General features: G+C 46.3%; 1 protein-coding gene across 1 annotated transcript in view; it reads left to right on the top strand.

The window, feature by feature from the left end:
- Positions 1–505: 505 nt before the first annotated feature.
- TAPT1 (transmembrane anterior posterior transformation 1) overlaps positions 506–14946 on the top strand; it is a 57945-nt gene continuing 43504 nt past the window's right edge. The window contains exons 1-2 of the mRNA XM_028087257.2: positions 506–1358; positions 13628–13758. Coding sequence (XP_027943058.2) covers positions 521–1358; positions 13628–13758 — 969 coding nt within the window. The 5' untranslated portion in view covers positions 506–520. The remainder of the gene's footprint in view (positions 1359–13627; positions 13759–14946) is intronic.

Consider the following 14946-nt stretch of genomic DNA (forward strand, 5'->3'; position numbering starts at 1 on the left):
CTGTCAGGTTTAGGTCTAGGGAAAATTCCGGGGAGCTTAATGTTAGGGGAAGGATTACAACTTCCCTTTTGCACAGGTCGGTTCTTGAAGTTGGCAAACAGACCTGCCACGGTCACCCTAAATAAAGCACGGAACAACCACGTGGGAAGCAGGTAGCAAAGTCCCCCGGCCCCTTCACTGGAGCATCTTCACTTGCACCTTTCCTGCGGCGGGTGGTCTCGACACCGCGCTCCGCAGGCAATTACTCGCCAGAGCAGCAAAGGACGGGCCAAGTAAAGCGGCCGCCCAGGTGATGGAGCACCGGCACCGCGGCGGCCAAGAGCCGTATCCCAACCCTAATCCCGAAAAACAGGCTAATACGCCCGCGGGAGCATGAAATGCACAAGGCACCCGGCTCCTCGGGCTTCCCCTCCGCGCCCCCACCTGCAGGGCAGCATCCCCGAGCTCCTCCTTGCCCGAGTGTTTTGGAAACTGTCAACGGAAACCCAGCGGCGAGGGAATGTGACGGGCGACCATAAATATGCAGAAGACATGGAGTCCAAATAGCGGACGTATGGAGTCGGTGCTCACGGAGGTCGGGGATCTGGAGCCTGGCCCTCGCTGCCGGGGCCGCGCGGGCGGTGCCAAGACCGGGCAGGCGGCGCCGGCGCACTCCGGGCACCGAGCCTGCAAAAGGGGCCCCGGGCGGGCGGCCGGACACCTCGCAGACGACAGGCAGCGGGTGCAGCGGCCGCCGCCCCGGGGCTCCTCCGCCGACCCTCCGTCCGCCGCCGCGCCCGGCCCGCTGCCGCCCGGCCCCCGACCCGAGCCCCGGAGGCGGCCGCCGTCTCCGGCCGCGCGGCCCAGCTGCATGGAGCCGGGCGCGGTGTCCCGGACGGCCGAGCCCGCCGCGGCGCGGGAAATGACCGCGCGCCACGCCGAGGGCAGGAAGAAGATGGCGGCGGCCGTGGCGGCGGCGACGGCGGCGGCGGCCTCCCACGCGCCGCTGACGCCAATGGCGCGCGCCAGCCGGCGAGCAGCGGATGGCGGCGGCGGTGGCGGCGGCCCGGGCTCCGGCGAGGGGCGGGGCGAGGCCGGGAGGGGGCCGGCCGGAGGCGGAGGCCGGGCCGGAGGCTGGAGGGAGGTGGTGGGGACAGTTTGTTGTGCTCGGAACATGGCGGGCGTCGCCGATGCGGCCGCCCCGGGGGAAGGTGGCGGTAGCGGCGCGGACGGCCCGGAATGGGACGGCCGCGGCGAGGCGGAGCAGCCGGGAGGCGGCGGCGGCGGCGGCCACGGGCCCCCGCCGGCGCCTCAGCACACGGAGACGCTGGGCTTCTACGAGAGCGACCGGCGGCGGGAGCGGCGCCGCAGCCGCGCAGGTGAGGCGGGCGGGCGGCGCTAGGCCGCGCCTAGGGCGGCGGCGAGCGTCTCGCGATCCGGAGCCCCAGCCCCGCTGCCGCAGCCGCCTCCGGGGCCGCCCGGGCTGTGGGGGCGCGAGCCGCCGAGGCTCCTGGGGGGCTCCGTGGCTCCGCGGCCGCTGACAGCTCGCCGGGCGGGGTCGGCGCGCGGCCCCCGGGCCCCCGGGCCCCCGCGGCACACGCGCGGCCAGGTGTGCCCGAGACAACCAAGCCGCGGCCCGGGAAGTTCTGTGCGGGGTCACCTGACCGCTTTTGGAAGGTCCTTCCGAAAGACCCCCGGGGTGTGCTCCCGCCCGGTAGCGTTGGCGAGCACCTTCTGCGTCGCAGGGAGCTCCAAACTGAGACGCTCGGGGCTGATGTCTTAATTATTTTCATGCCAAGGTGACTTTTTCGTTGTGTATTTTAAGCGAACTGGAGCCATAGAAACCCGTTCACTTGCCCTCCAAATAAGTGTTCCTCAGCCGCAGCTAGTAATGTGGTAATGACCGTGAAGTTCAGTACTTTTGCCCAGAACAGAAATACGTGGAAACCTCTCTTCAAAATGTTACCTGTGAACTTTTCCTAAACCGAAACTTAAGCCTCTTAAAAAAAAAAAAAAAAAAGGCTGTACAGGAAAAGATGCCTTTGTGAATCCTACTTTCAACCACCAACTTTAAGCATGTTGTTAGAATACTATTTTGTAAACTGTGGGATTCCTTTTTTTAAAAAAAATTAAATTGCATTCGTATTCATCCTGTAGTTGTATATTAGGTTTCAAAGAAAAAGAGATTTTGAGATACATGTTTCATTGAGTTTAGTGATCACATTTACATTTTTATGTAATTCTAAGTTTTAAACAGCAGCTGAGCCATAACTCCATTAAATTTCTTCCCCCAAAATTGCTTCTGGTGGGCAGTAGGGGCTCCATTAGCCGTTATTTCCTTCAGTTCCTGCAAATGAATGTTCAGTCCTAAGGCTTACTGCATCATTGATTGTACTTGAATATTGAAAAATGTGGGAGTACTCAAAATACCAGAAGGTTGATTGGGTGAGATCCTGTGTGATTTGCTAATTGTCAGAAGTAGACAGAGGTTAGATTTTGAAGAGGTCTGTATCTTTGAAAAATAAGTACAGACTGTGCCTTGTTCAGTCTTTTTCAATTAACCACTTAAAAATTCTCAACTGTTTGGTTTAGTTGTCAGTTAAATACTTGGTTTCCAGAGTATTTACTTTCTGAACTGGCAGGATCTAAGTAAGACAGTATTAAATCTCTCAGCTGTCTGTTTACCGGCTTAGACTTGAACCTTAAAGATGCTCTGGTGCAAATGGAAACAGGAGTGGCCGGGTTTCACTACAATGGCTTTAAAATATTTCTGAGTTTCAGGAAAGCCAATATTATAAAAGCCCTTTTTGTTGTTGTTTGCATACACAGAAAATGAAGTTGTCAGGAGCCTTTTGATGAGCACAGATGTTAGGTTTTTGGAATAACCCCTAACACCCCTTTCCTGGCCCTTCCCGTGATGGGTCTGAGTATCTGGTACCACGGACTTCCTCAGACTTCGCACCACGCACGCATTCTTCATCAACATGAGTTTCTGAGCGTGGTTTACTCAACCTGTTGGAAGTTGGACTTTTAACCTAGTTGCAGAAAGTTTTTATCCGGGAGACACTTCCAGCTTTATTTGTTGGGATGGCCGTCGTTGTTTCCCTAATTCCATCAGTCTTTTGCGAGGAGAGATGACCGTGGCAAGTCTTGGGGATCAAGACTTAGGTAAGAATCTCAGGAATAGTTCAGCTGGGGTCACCAACCAGTGTTGTTCCATGGGGGCCCCGGGTGTCTCTACTCTGCTAGGCACACAGATCTTGCCCCTGCTGGCATCCACCCTCTAACTCTGATGCCGCATTGGTTGGAGATTAGAATTCTTTCAGTCATTCTTAAATACCCAGGCTGCTGAGCGGCTCTGCTTCACCTTGCTGTTCTAGCATCGCCCCTTTCTACTGCTCTAGAACCTTTCCCTCCTCCCTAGTGCAGTGTTTAGAAAACTGTTCCCTAGGGGCTGGCCTGGGCCAGAGGGCCTTTGAGTGGCACCACCTAGTGTCATGTGGGAAGCATTTCTCCCTGAATCAAATGTCTTCCAAGCTTCTGTGTTTATATTTAAGGTGTTACTTGTCCATTAAAAAAAAAAATTTTTTTTTTTTTTAGTGTAGTTGGCACAGTGTTGTATAGTTTCAGGTGTACAGCAGAGTGATTCAACATCTCTGTAGGTTATACTGTGCTCACCCCAAGTGTGGCTACCACTGTCACCTGCCTCTGATCCTCTAGTTCCTCCTCTCCAGTTTAGGGCAACCTTGGTTTTTTCCTTTGAAAGTCACAATCTTAGTGTCTTGGTGGCCTAACCATCAGTTAGTTCCAAAGTCCTTTTTATTATTTCTCCCAAGGAATTTAGAGGTCTTATAAATGTTTGTTGGCCTGTCCCAATAACCTAGGATACCATGAATGAGTACATAGACTAGGTCTTATCCACACCCTCCCCATCCAAGTAAAATAATTCAAACCATAGTATTTGAGGTTAATATTTTTGTTTTATACCTATCTTTGTCCATTTATATATTTAGAAGATATATATGAATATTCATTTGTGTATAAGCCGTTACATATACCATGTACGTGTATCTACATAAAGTGTAAGCTTTCATTTTGTTTCTCATTTCAGACTCTTTGAATCACTTGATTCTCTGTGCCCCGACTTTGGCTCACATGTAGCCTGGCGGTGGGTTAAAACTGTTCCTCTGGTACTAGTACTTACACCCTAAGAGTGCAAAAGGGATATTCTACTCATCATACCTGTCTCTTTCTCTCTCTCAGAACATTCGTTGTATATTCCACTGTTGCTTTATGTGATCACAGTTCTTGGACTCTTGGTATTGTGCAGACCTACAGATTCATCTCTTCTGTCTTCTTTTGTTCCTGCTCTTAAAAATACTACCAACTTCTGGGCGCCTGGGTGGCTCAGTTGGTTAAGCAACTGCCTTCGGCTCAGGTCATGATCCTGGAGTCCCGGGATCGAGTCCCACATCGGGCCCCCTGCCAAGCAGGGAGTCTGCTTCTCCCTCTGACCCTCTTCCCTCCCATGCTCTCTATCCCTCATTCTCTCTCTCAAATAAATAAATAAAATCTTTAAAAAAAAAAAATACTACCAACTTCTGTTGTCCTTTTTGACATAAGCTCAGATAATACTACCAACTTCTGTTGTCCTTTTTGACATAAGCTCAGATAATAAGTACATATTACCATAGTTTTGCACTCATTCCCCACTTTGCTCATCTGTAAAAGTTTTAAGGGGGAGAGTTTCTATATAACCATGTTCCCATTTAGGAATCTACTCTAGCAAGTCAACTTTGAACTAAGAATTAGGTAATCTGTTCTTGGCCTGGTTTGGTTGTTAAATTGCTCTTAGACTCTGTGCTTGCTTAGACCACTTGCCTAATTCTTTTGGCTCTGTTTCATGACTCCACTACTAGGTGGTTGAGTATCTGAAGTACATGAGCAGGCTCTGGTGCCGGTGAAGACTTAACAGTAGAAGAACTGGTGTAAAATAAGCATTGTACCTGTCAGTGAGGATAAAACAATACCTATATGATGCAGGTGTTGGAATGTGCATAGGGATAGGTGTTGCTTGTAAAACAAAAGAGCTTAAAGTAAGGTTATGGGTGAACAGTATTGTGTCTGATTTCAGCAGTGCTGTGGAACCCGTGCTTTGCTTTTTGTTTAAATGGTGACTCTTCCACTTCTAGAGCTTACATTTGTTATCCATCTCTTTTGCTGCTTTTCTCTTTCTTTACCCATTTTAGACCTCTTGCTTTACCTCTGTGAGAGAATGAGCAGAGGCAGGAAGAAAGCCTAAACCCCAAAAAGCCAACTGAACTCCTTTTTACGGTTACCACAAAAGACTTTGAGTGGGACAGAAGTTTTAACTGTTCATATTCTCTATGCCCTATTTTTGTGTAATTGAAAATTTAAATTCTTATTACAATTAACTTATTTTTATTAAAATACCTTTTCATTTAATTGGTCCTTATCCTCCATAGAATATGTTACATGGTTATCCCTGTGGCCCCAAACTTATCCTCATGGATGATTAAAGGCTGTTGTTCTGAATTAATTTCTCACTTACAAAGGGAAGTAATGATAACTGTAAAACTGACTGGGAAGTTACTTGGATTAACCACAATCCTGAGATAGGTAAGGTAAAGTTAACTTCTCTCTGACACACTATTGTTCTGCTTTTAAAACTCTCACTTGCTTTATTTAACTAGTGCATGTAAATTAAACAAGCAGTGAAGTTACTCATTTTGGTCTTTGGGCAGTATCCCAGCTTTTTAAAATGTTTAACTTCATCCTAGTTTACCCTCCAAAATTCATCCCTGGCTGCTCATTAGTGGCCCAGTTTGAGGAATGCTTGGGTGAAATAGGTCTTTGGAAAGACTATAGCATTGACTGTCAGATTACTGACATTCTGATCCCATTTTTAGTCCTTAACCCTGAAACCTTGTGACCTTTGAAACAGTCACTACTCTTTGTGTCCCTGTTTTCCATCTATAAGTATATAAATTCATGAATATTCTACCTATTCCTTACTTCCCTAAGTGAGACTATTTAGAAGCAGTTTGAGGGTCTTAAAAATTTGACTGGTACCTTTACTGTTATTTGACTTAGGAAGACAGAATCACTGTTGTATTGATTTCTAATGTGCCTTGTACAAGGATGAACCTCTGTGTGTAACAAACTTACATGTAATACTTTTATGTAACCTTAGTAAAGTTTATTACCATTTTACATTATTTAAGACTGGAGATTCGCATGTTTTATAATATTTTCCTAACAGTTAACCAATATTACTTTCCAATTTTTTAATGGCCAGTGCTATCTTAAGAAAGATATATTTAGACATATTACCTAACATTTAAATATATTTATGATTACTCATTATTTTTAATTAGTACTTTTGTATCCTGGCTTCTTATTTCTAAACCAAGCTATCCCAGAAGATAATTAAACATAATCTTCTTTTAGGGATGAGGAAGAAGCAATTTTTATTGTACTTTTTCTCAATTTAAGATACCAGAACACAGAGCATTTCTGCAGTAAAAGATGAATATTGATTAAAAATACTCTGGAGGAACGGATTTGGATTTATGATTGGTATTATTTTCCTTATATGACATATTCACAAGTGGCAAAACTTAGTTCTTCCAATGTAAAAGCACTTGTTTGTATTATAAGTATTTTTAAAAGACGTGTTGACATTTCTTCTTGGTAAGAACTAGATAAATGAACTAAATTGGTTGACATCTAAAAAGCTAAGTCAGTGTTTGGAAAATAAACATTTGGATTATTTTATTTTGGAAAATAATTTGCTTTTAAAATATAAAGATAGATGTTTGGCATAACAAGTGAGAGTGACTTTTGCTAAGAAGGAATGAAATGCCACCACAGTATGGAAGAAAGTTAAAGTGGACCAGAATTCTTGAGGGGTGGCACCCACAGGTGAAGGAACAATAGCCTTCTTAGGTAATTAGCCAGGCAAGTAAGTTCAGACAAATCTGTAGAATGCTAGACAACAATGTTTAAAACAACAAGTACAAAAACAGTGAACCACAGCTATACTTTGGAACAGAAGATTAAGTAGCATCCTGCAAAACCTGTCTATGGCTAGGGAAGGTGAAGTGGCTGACAGAGCAGCAGGGCTAACTTAACTAGCTCAGGCTGCAGGGCAACGTAAGCCCCTTCTCCTTCAGTATGAATCAAAGGGCTCTTTCTGGCCGGTTGAAGCCAGGTTAGGGCTAGGTTATCTTGTCGGGTAGATGGATGCTAATTATGGTGTAGGGGAGAAAGCACTCTGGACTTGGAGGTCAGAGATCCAGATTCTGTTCCCAATTTGCATCTTAACCTTTCAGTAACTTTGGACAAGTCTCTTAACCTCTATGATCCTCAGTTTCTTCATTTGTAAAACGTGAACACCATTATCTTGCTCTCTTTGGCTCTCAGAGTTGTTGTGAGAATTTTATGAAGTACTCTGTGCAAGACCTTTGTAAACTGCCTCTTGGCATAAAGTGGGAGGATCCTAATTCCTTAAGCAGGGCCAGTTTTACAGGAGTGGGGGAGAAGAAGGTAAGATAAAGCTTCCGAAATATTTCACTCCATGAAGCTTGGTTCTTTTGTTAGTATTGCTTTAGTGTATCTTTAAAAAACCATTCCCTAGCCCATCAGTATGGTGTTAATTATATGCGGGCACTTCCCTCAGATTTAGGACTCACTGGGGGCTGGACATTGGGAAGATCAGGATTCGTGGTGCCTGCTTTCAAACAGCTCATGAGCTGGTAAGGGAGCTGACCAGTTAACCCTGTTAACTTCAGAGAAGTAAACCCAGGGTGCTGTATGTGAAACACAGAGAAAGAGGAGGATGGGGGTAGGGGTGTTCCCAGTTTTCTAGAAAGTACATAGTGGCCTGTTTACAAAAGCACTTGAGACAATGATAGGCAAAATAATCTAGTGCAACATGCACCCCAATGTTTATAGCAGAGGGTCCACAATAGCCAAAGTATGGAAAGAGCCCAGATGTCCATCTACAGATGAATGGATAAAGAAGATGTGGGGGGGGGGGGTGTGAGTATAATGGAATATTGCTCAGCAAACAGGAGGAACAGAATCTTGCCATTTGCAGCGATGTGGATGAAACTAGAGGGTATTATGCTAATCGAAATAAATCAGAGATAGACAAATACCATATGATTTCACTCGTATGTGGAGCTTAAGTAACAAAACAGAGGAGCATAGGGGAAGGGAAGGAAAATAAAATAAGATAAAAACAGAGGGAGGCAAACCATAAGAGACTTAGCTCTAGGAAACAAACAGGGTTGCTGGAGGGGAGGTGGGTGGTGGCATGGGGTAACTGGGTGACTGGTGTTAGGGAGGGCACGTGATGTGATGAGCACTGGCCTTTATATGCAACTGATGAATCACTAAATTCTGCCCCTGAGACTAATAATACAGTATGTGTTAACTAAATTGAATTCAAATAAAAAATTAAAAAATAATCTAGTGCCAAAAAGCACATGCTTTGAGGATAGACTGCTTGATTTTGAATCCTGGCTCTACTGCTTTCTTCCTGTGTGACCTTGGAGACCTCCTTAACCTCTCTATCCCTTGGTTTCTTCATCTGCAAAGTGGACCTAACAGTGGAATATGCCTAATAGTTATGAGAGCTCTGCATTAAAATGTTTTTATCATTTTGATTTTTGTTTATTTTTATTTATTTATTTGACAGAGACACAGCGAGAATAGGAACACAAGCAGGGGGAGTGGGAGAGGGAGAAGCAGGCTTCCCGCCGAGCAGGGAGCCCGATGTGGGACTCCATCCCAGGACCCTGGGACCATGACCTGAGCCGAAGGCAGATGCTAAACAACTGAGCCACCCAGGCGCCCCTCATTTTGATTTTTTTAAGTGCATACTTTTAAATTTTCCATTGTGGAATTTAATTGGGTGTTTATAACTAAAATTCTTGCATTTCTAGAAGTAGAAGCCTCACATACCACTGTTTTATATTTGTATTATAGTTAAGACACTTTTGTAGGTTTATACTGTATGACTTGTTTACAGAAAATTAGTTATTAGGTTAGTTTGTTGAATATACTTATTTGCCCCATTACTGTTTATCCATGAAAACAGGATTGCAGAAGCAGCATCAATAAACACTAGGAAATCCCCAAACCAGAATTAAGTACTACCTCAGATCCTATGAAATTACTAGTAAGGAGTTCAAGACCTTGTGTCATGCTTTGCAGTTGTCTTGTGCTTTCAGGCAGATCCTCTCTCGGTCCCTTGGCCATCTTGCATGGACCCCAGGCAGGTTCTAAAACTGCTCCAAGCCTCAGTTTTCTCTTCTGTGAAATTGAGACCTATGATGTGAGCAGGGTCACAGGACTCATGTGTGATAGAGAGAATGCCAGAACCCCCTTCTTCTGATTGCTAATCCCTGCTTTTCTTGTGGATCATAACAAAACTCTTATTATGGTAAAACTCGGTAAACTGCGTCATCAGGGAAGACGCCACGGCGGAGGATAATTTTCTAAGTAAACAGGGTATAGCTGTCTCAGTCTTTTGATTTAATTTGCTGTTTTAAATTTAAAAGTCCATAATAGCCTGTTGTATATTTCCTTAACACAGCTGACATACTAGCAGGCTGCCCAGCTTCACTCCCTGCCCTTCCTGTGGATAAGGCAAGCATCCTTGTCGTGCAGCCCAGGGCGCTCGCTGGCTGTGCCTGCCAGCATGGCACCCTATCCTTTTCGGGGGAGGTTCAGATACCTGGTGGGTGAGCCTTTACAGTCACTTAGACACACACACAGCCAGGAGGCTCCTTATCTGCAGTGGCAGCTGCGGCCAGTGAGGCGCCGGAGCTCGTCACTCTTTTCCGACTCCCGCCCAGGCTCGGGAAAGTCTCAGTCACAGGCTGTTTTCTCAGGAATCTGGTGTTCTCTCTGCTTTTGCCACTTCTGATTTCTGGTTCTGTTTTTGTTCTCTCAGCCACACTGCTCTCTGATTTTTCCTCCTCCTTCTCTGATCCCATATAGTCTTTGAGCAAGCGTGTATTGAACACCTATGACGTGCTGGACCCCGAGGATGCAAAGGAAAGGACAAAACAAGGCCCCAAAAGGAGTGTGGTGGTAGAAGCGCCAGAACAGGTAGTCGCTGTGCCAGCCGAGTGGGGGAAGGCTGCGTTCTGTTCAGAAAACCTGGGGCTGGCTTCACAGAGCAGGCGCCTGTGCGTGGTCACCTGTGGGAAACTGGAGGGGAATTCTGTTCCAGAACTACCTGGAGTAACCACAGCCCTGAGATAGGTGTCAACCGACTGCCCTGTTCGCAAGAAGTGAAACGTAGCGTAACTAGAGAATTGTGACCTAGAGATTCAGCAGAGGCAGGTGTGAGGCATGACTGAGAACATAGGAGGGGGCCAAGTGGTCGGGGATCTGGTGTCACTGCCGCAGAGGTGTAGGGCCTGTCCCGCAGGTGGCAGAGAGCACTGAAGGGGGCCCGCAGCCAGTCTGTGAGCATGTTGGCTCTGGCTGCCCAGCAGGGTTAGGGCTGAAGGGAGGAAAGACTGGAAGAAGGGCATGAGTCAGGAAGCTTAGGTGGGAACTGGGGGCGGTGTGGGGGGGGGGCGCGGTGAGAAGGACCAAACTAGGGTGGCATAGAGAGAGAGGGAGTAAGTGAATAAATGTGCCAGACGACGAGTCAGTGGGGTTTTGTGAGAGGAGCAGGGTAGCCCCAAGCTTCTAACATACAGCGGTGTCACTGTGGTGCACACGCTAAAGTCAGGGCTGCAGGAGAGGGTAGATTGTGGGGGAAGATCCTGAGCTCCGCTTGCACGTTCAAGGTAAGAGGGGGGGCTCCAAGTGGAGTTGCCCAGGAGGCAGCTGGAAATACGAGTCCAGGTTCCCAGGGTCAGATATGATGACTTTAGGATTCAGATGATGGTTTTAACCTTAGACTGTCCAAAGAGAATAGGAAAAAGAGAAAAGGACACGCCAAGGAATAAGAGCCTTCAGGGATGGCCAGTGTTTCACTCTTAACTGGTGCTTCGTTAGGACACAGTGATGGGAACACTGAGCCAGCAAACCCTTGCAGGTCAGGTGGGGGAGAAGCTGCCAGAGACACCCAGGGCCGAAAAGTTGGGCAATTAAAGAGGGCAGCGCCTATGGTGGGAGGGTAGCAGGCAGGAGTGTGGACGGGAATCCTGGTGAAGTGACTTTTGGGGCTCACTGGTATCAGTACAGTCTGTCCTGCCTTCGGAGAGCCTGCTGCTTCTCAGATTTTACATGAAAGGATTGATGTTTATGACATATTTATTGATCCATATCAGCTAATCAGAACTTCTCTTGCTTTCTGGGGCGCCTGGGTGGCTCAGCCGTTAAGCGTCTGCCTTCGGCTCAGGTCATGATCCCAGGGTCCTGGTATCGAGCCCCGTATTGGACTCCATGCTTGGCGGGGAGTCTGCGTCTCCCTTTTCCCTCTGTGTTCGCCTGCGCGCTCTCTCGCTCATATAAATAAATAAAATCTTTTTTTTTTTTTTAAAGCACAGCCTTTGCTTTCTAACTGGAAGACTCAACTGAATAAGAGTATCTATATATTTTTTTAAAGATTTTATTTAGGGGCGCCTGGGTGGCTCAGATGGCTAAGCACCTGCTTTCGGCTCAGGTCATGATCCCAGGGTCCTGGGATCGAGCCCCACGTCTGGCTCCTGGCTCGGCGGGGAGCCTGCTTCTCCCTCTCCCTCTGCCTCTCCCCCTGCTCATGCTCTCTCCCTCTCTGTATCTCTCTGTCTCAAATGAATAAATAAAATCTTAAAAAAATATATTTATTTGAGAAAGAGAGAGCACGAGCAGGGGGACGGGCAGAGGGGGAGAAAGAGGGATAAGCAGACCCCCACTGAGCAGGGAGCTCCATGTGGAGCTCCATCCCAGCACCCTGGGATCATGACCTGAGCCAACAACAGACGCTTCACCAACTGAGCCACTCAGGTGCCCCACGAGTATGATTTTTATCTTTCATTGGTTTGGCTGTTCTTGTTTGCAGCTCAGAAGGCTTTCTTTTTCTCCCCTTCATACGGCAGATCGTGTTCTGGATCTAGCCAGTCTACAGTGTATTAGAAAGTTCCCAATCAAAAATTGTACTCTGCATGGATTTGGTGATACTAAGCCCTTCTAATCGGAACATCTATTAATATGTGAACAGTACAGTTCACCTCTGATGTCCCTAGCTTCAACTGTAAATGTACTGAGAGCATGATGCTCACAGTGCGTTTGATGATTCGGCCTGCCCTGCTCAAAGATGGAGTGGGTGGAAGTCTGCTTTTCTCTCCCGTCTGTTTCAATCCCTAGATATCTGGTATGGTATCACTAACTCTCCAGAGAGAGGACGAATCTGGAGTTTAAAGAAATGTGTACACATATGTATGTATTTTTTTGTGTAATATAACCTCTATACATGAGCAGCCCATTTGACCTGATGCTCAGAAGAACTCGCCATCTGTTCAATGCTGGAGGAAGTAAGCTGTTTTCAGCCCACCAGGAGGTAGTAAGTCTCCTTCTGGGTCTTCCTAAGGGCTTTTCAAGGGTGTTTTTGACTCTAGACTCTTCCCCATCCCTGCGGACTTTAAATCCTGGCACTCACATAAGATGCAATTCCGTGAGTCAGTACTCATGCATGAAATCCACCTTCCCTCTTTGTCATTTTTTGGAGGGAACACCAACACTGTGTTTGGTAAAAGGACCACAAGGGCCAGCTCAGGGCAAAGAGGACCAATTGAAGCCTTTGGTATCCTGACTCTGGAAGAGGGCTTGGCTTCCTGGGGAGTAAGGCTAGGATGGTAATGGGAATCAGGGATCCTGAAAAGTCAGTGAGGGCTGTCAGGGAAGGGGTTGGAACCTTAGCATCTCATCCCAGAGACTCCAGGTACAGCCAAGGGGAAAGTACTCAACCTCCTTTGGCCTTACTTTCATTTGAGACGAGATGATTCTGGGTGAATTTGTTTTGGAGGAACAGAGAGAACAGGTGGACAAATCCAAGGAAAGGGGAGTCTTTCAGATCTTGTTGAGGTTCTACTTTGTATGACTTAGGATGATGATTATTATCCTGTTGGTAGGCCTTCACCTAGGGAAATGGCATTATTTAGGTACTTTTGCAGGATCTCTGAGGCTAAAGAAAGAAGTTACACTGATACCAATGTAGTTCACCCAGGATGGTTTTTGGACCCGAACAATGCCTGTTTAGGTGACTTGGCTCTCTTTTAGCTTATGTAGAATCATATATATAGATAAGGATATATACATTTATTCATTTTGTAAATACTTGATCTCTACTCTCCCTTATATCTATCAGTCTAACTCCTATATCACCTATAAGACCCAGGACTGCACTCTTGGAAACACTTTTCTATTCTGGCTCATAGTAATTGTTCTTTTTATATTCCTGTGTCTTTTTCCCTTTATACCACATGGAGTAGCAATTTTGTCAATAATTTTTGCTGATCATTTGTTTGTAGCTGTTCAGTTCTGGGCACAGAATTACAGACTGCTTTGTTTTATTCTCTTTTTGTTTTATATTTGTATTATCTTCGGCCCCAGCTAGCATGTAAGTTTCTTGATAAATACTGTTCTTTTTGTTTTGTGTCATTTTCTTTTCCTGTAGAGCTTTCGTTGTTGAGGTTCCTCAGTGCTGAACTAACAAGAGGGTACTTCCTTGAACATAATGAGGCCAAGTATACAGAAAGAAGAGAAAGAGTATACACTTGTATGCGAATACCAAGAGAATTGGAAAAGGTACTATTTTTTTTTCTATTACCAGACATCATTTTGAAAGTTATGTCAACATGTTAATTATATGAAAATAAATTGTGAACAGCTTGAGCTGAGTTTTTAAAATATTGGAAATAATGTGATCATAGGTAATTAAATATATTGGGAGTAGGACTTCCCATCCAGGAAGAGGCTTTAAAACTTGTATTTTTAGTGTAAGTAAGATCCAGTGTTTCTTAACTTTGCTATGTATTAAACTTACCGTATTTCCACTTGTGTCTCAGCCAGGTCACTTTTTCCAAGGCATACTCTCTACCTACTCCTTTAGTTCTCATCAGTTTTATTGTACTAGGGGCAGTATTCTTTCCATTCAACATGACAAAGTATTTAATTTCAGCCCTTTTAAAGGTTTCAGTTTCTCAGAAAGCCCTCATATTTAAAACATAAATGATAGGCTCTTCAAAGAAAAAGACAATTCATTGCATCTTTGCCACAGAAAACCTCACACGCTAGGGTGAGTGTGGCCACAGCAGCACTGACTCCATGCACACTGTGTTCCCGCCGTTGTGTCTCAGGTCTGTCAGGACCAGTCAGAGATGTTGGGAAGGCCGCTCTTTTCCCTCTGCATTGCTGCAGTTGGTACGTCTGAGCAATTCCAAGATTTCTCGCCAGAAAGGAATTAAGAAATCAGCTTTGGCTGTATTAGAGAACTCGGTTTTGTGCTTTTATAGTAACTTAAAACTTTTAATAGTTTGATCAGTTCCTTAGAATCTTACTTTCTGTTGGAGTGGCTGTCAGAGGAGTTTTGCTGGTTTGCTCGGTCAGAGTGTTCTAGAGCAAGAGGGGCGGGAGACAGTGAGGAGCGAGGACCCAGCTGGTTGGGCTGATGGTCTTTTACTTCCGACAGTCCCATCAGTGTGGTAGAGGGAAGGGAGGCAGCTGGAGAGTGACAGTTCGAGAAGTGTTGCTTCACATGGGCGCGGGGTGGCAGGTCGCCTGCTGCAGCAGGTCGCCTGCTGCAGCTTGAGGCCGTTCTGGGCTCGGGTAGGGAGAGATGAGAGCAAGCGCGGCCTGGAGAGGGAACATTGCTGACAGTGAGACAGTGGCTGCCTTAGTTATGATTGTGTGGCTGCCTCTCTTGGGAGGCTCGGGTTCCAGGAAGAGTCAGGGCCTGGGGGGTGAGACGGAGGAGTGTGGGGCACTCTCAGCACC

Source organism: Eumetopias jubatus, unplaced genomic scaffold (assembly GCF_037043125.1).
Source record: "Eumetopias jubatus isolate StellerSeaLion01/CBP00866 unplaced genomic scaffold, mEumJub1_p1.0 scaffold_2, whole genome shotgun sequence".
Lineage (NCBI taxonomy): Eukaryota > Metazoa > Chordata > Mammalia > Carnivora > Otariidae > Eumetopias > Eumetopias jubatus.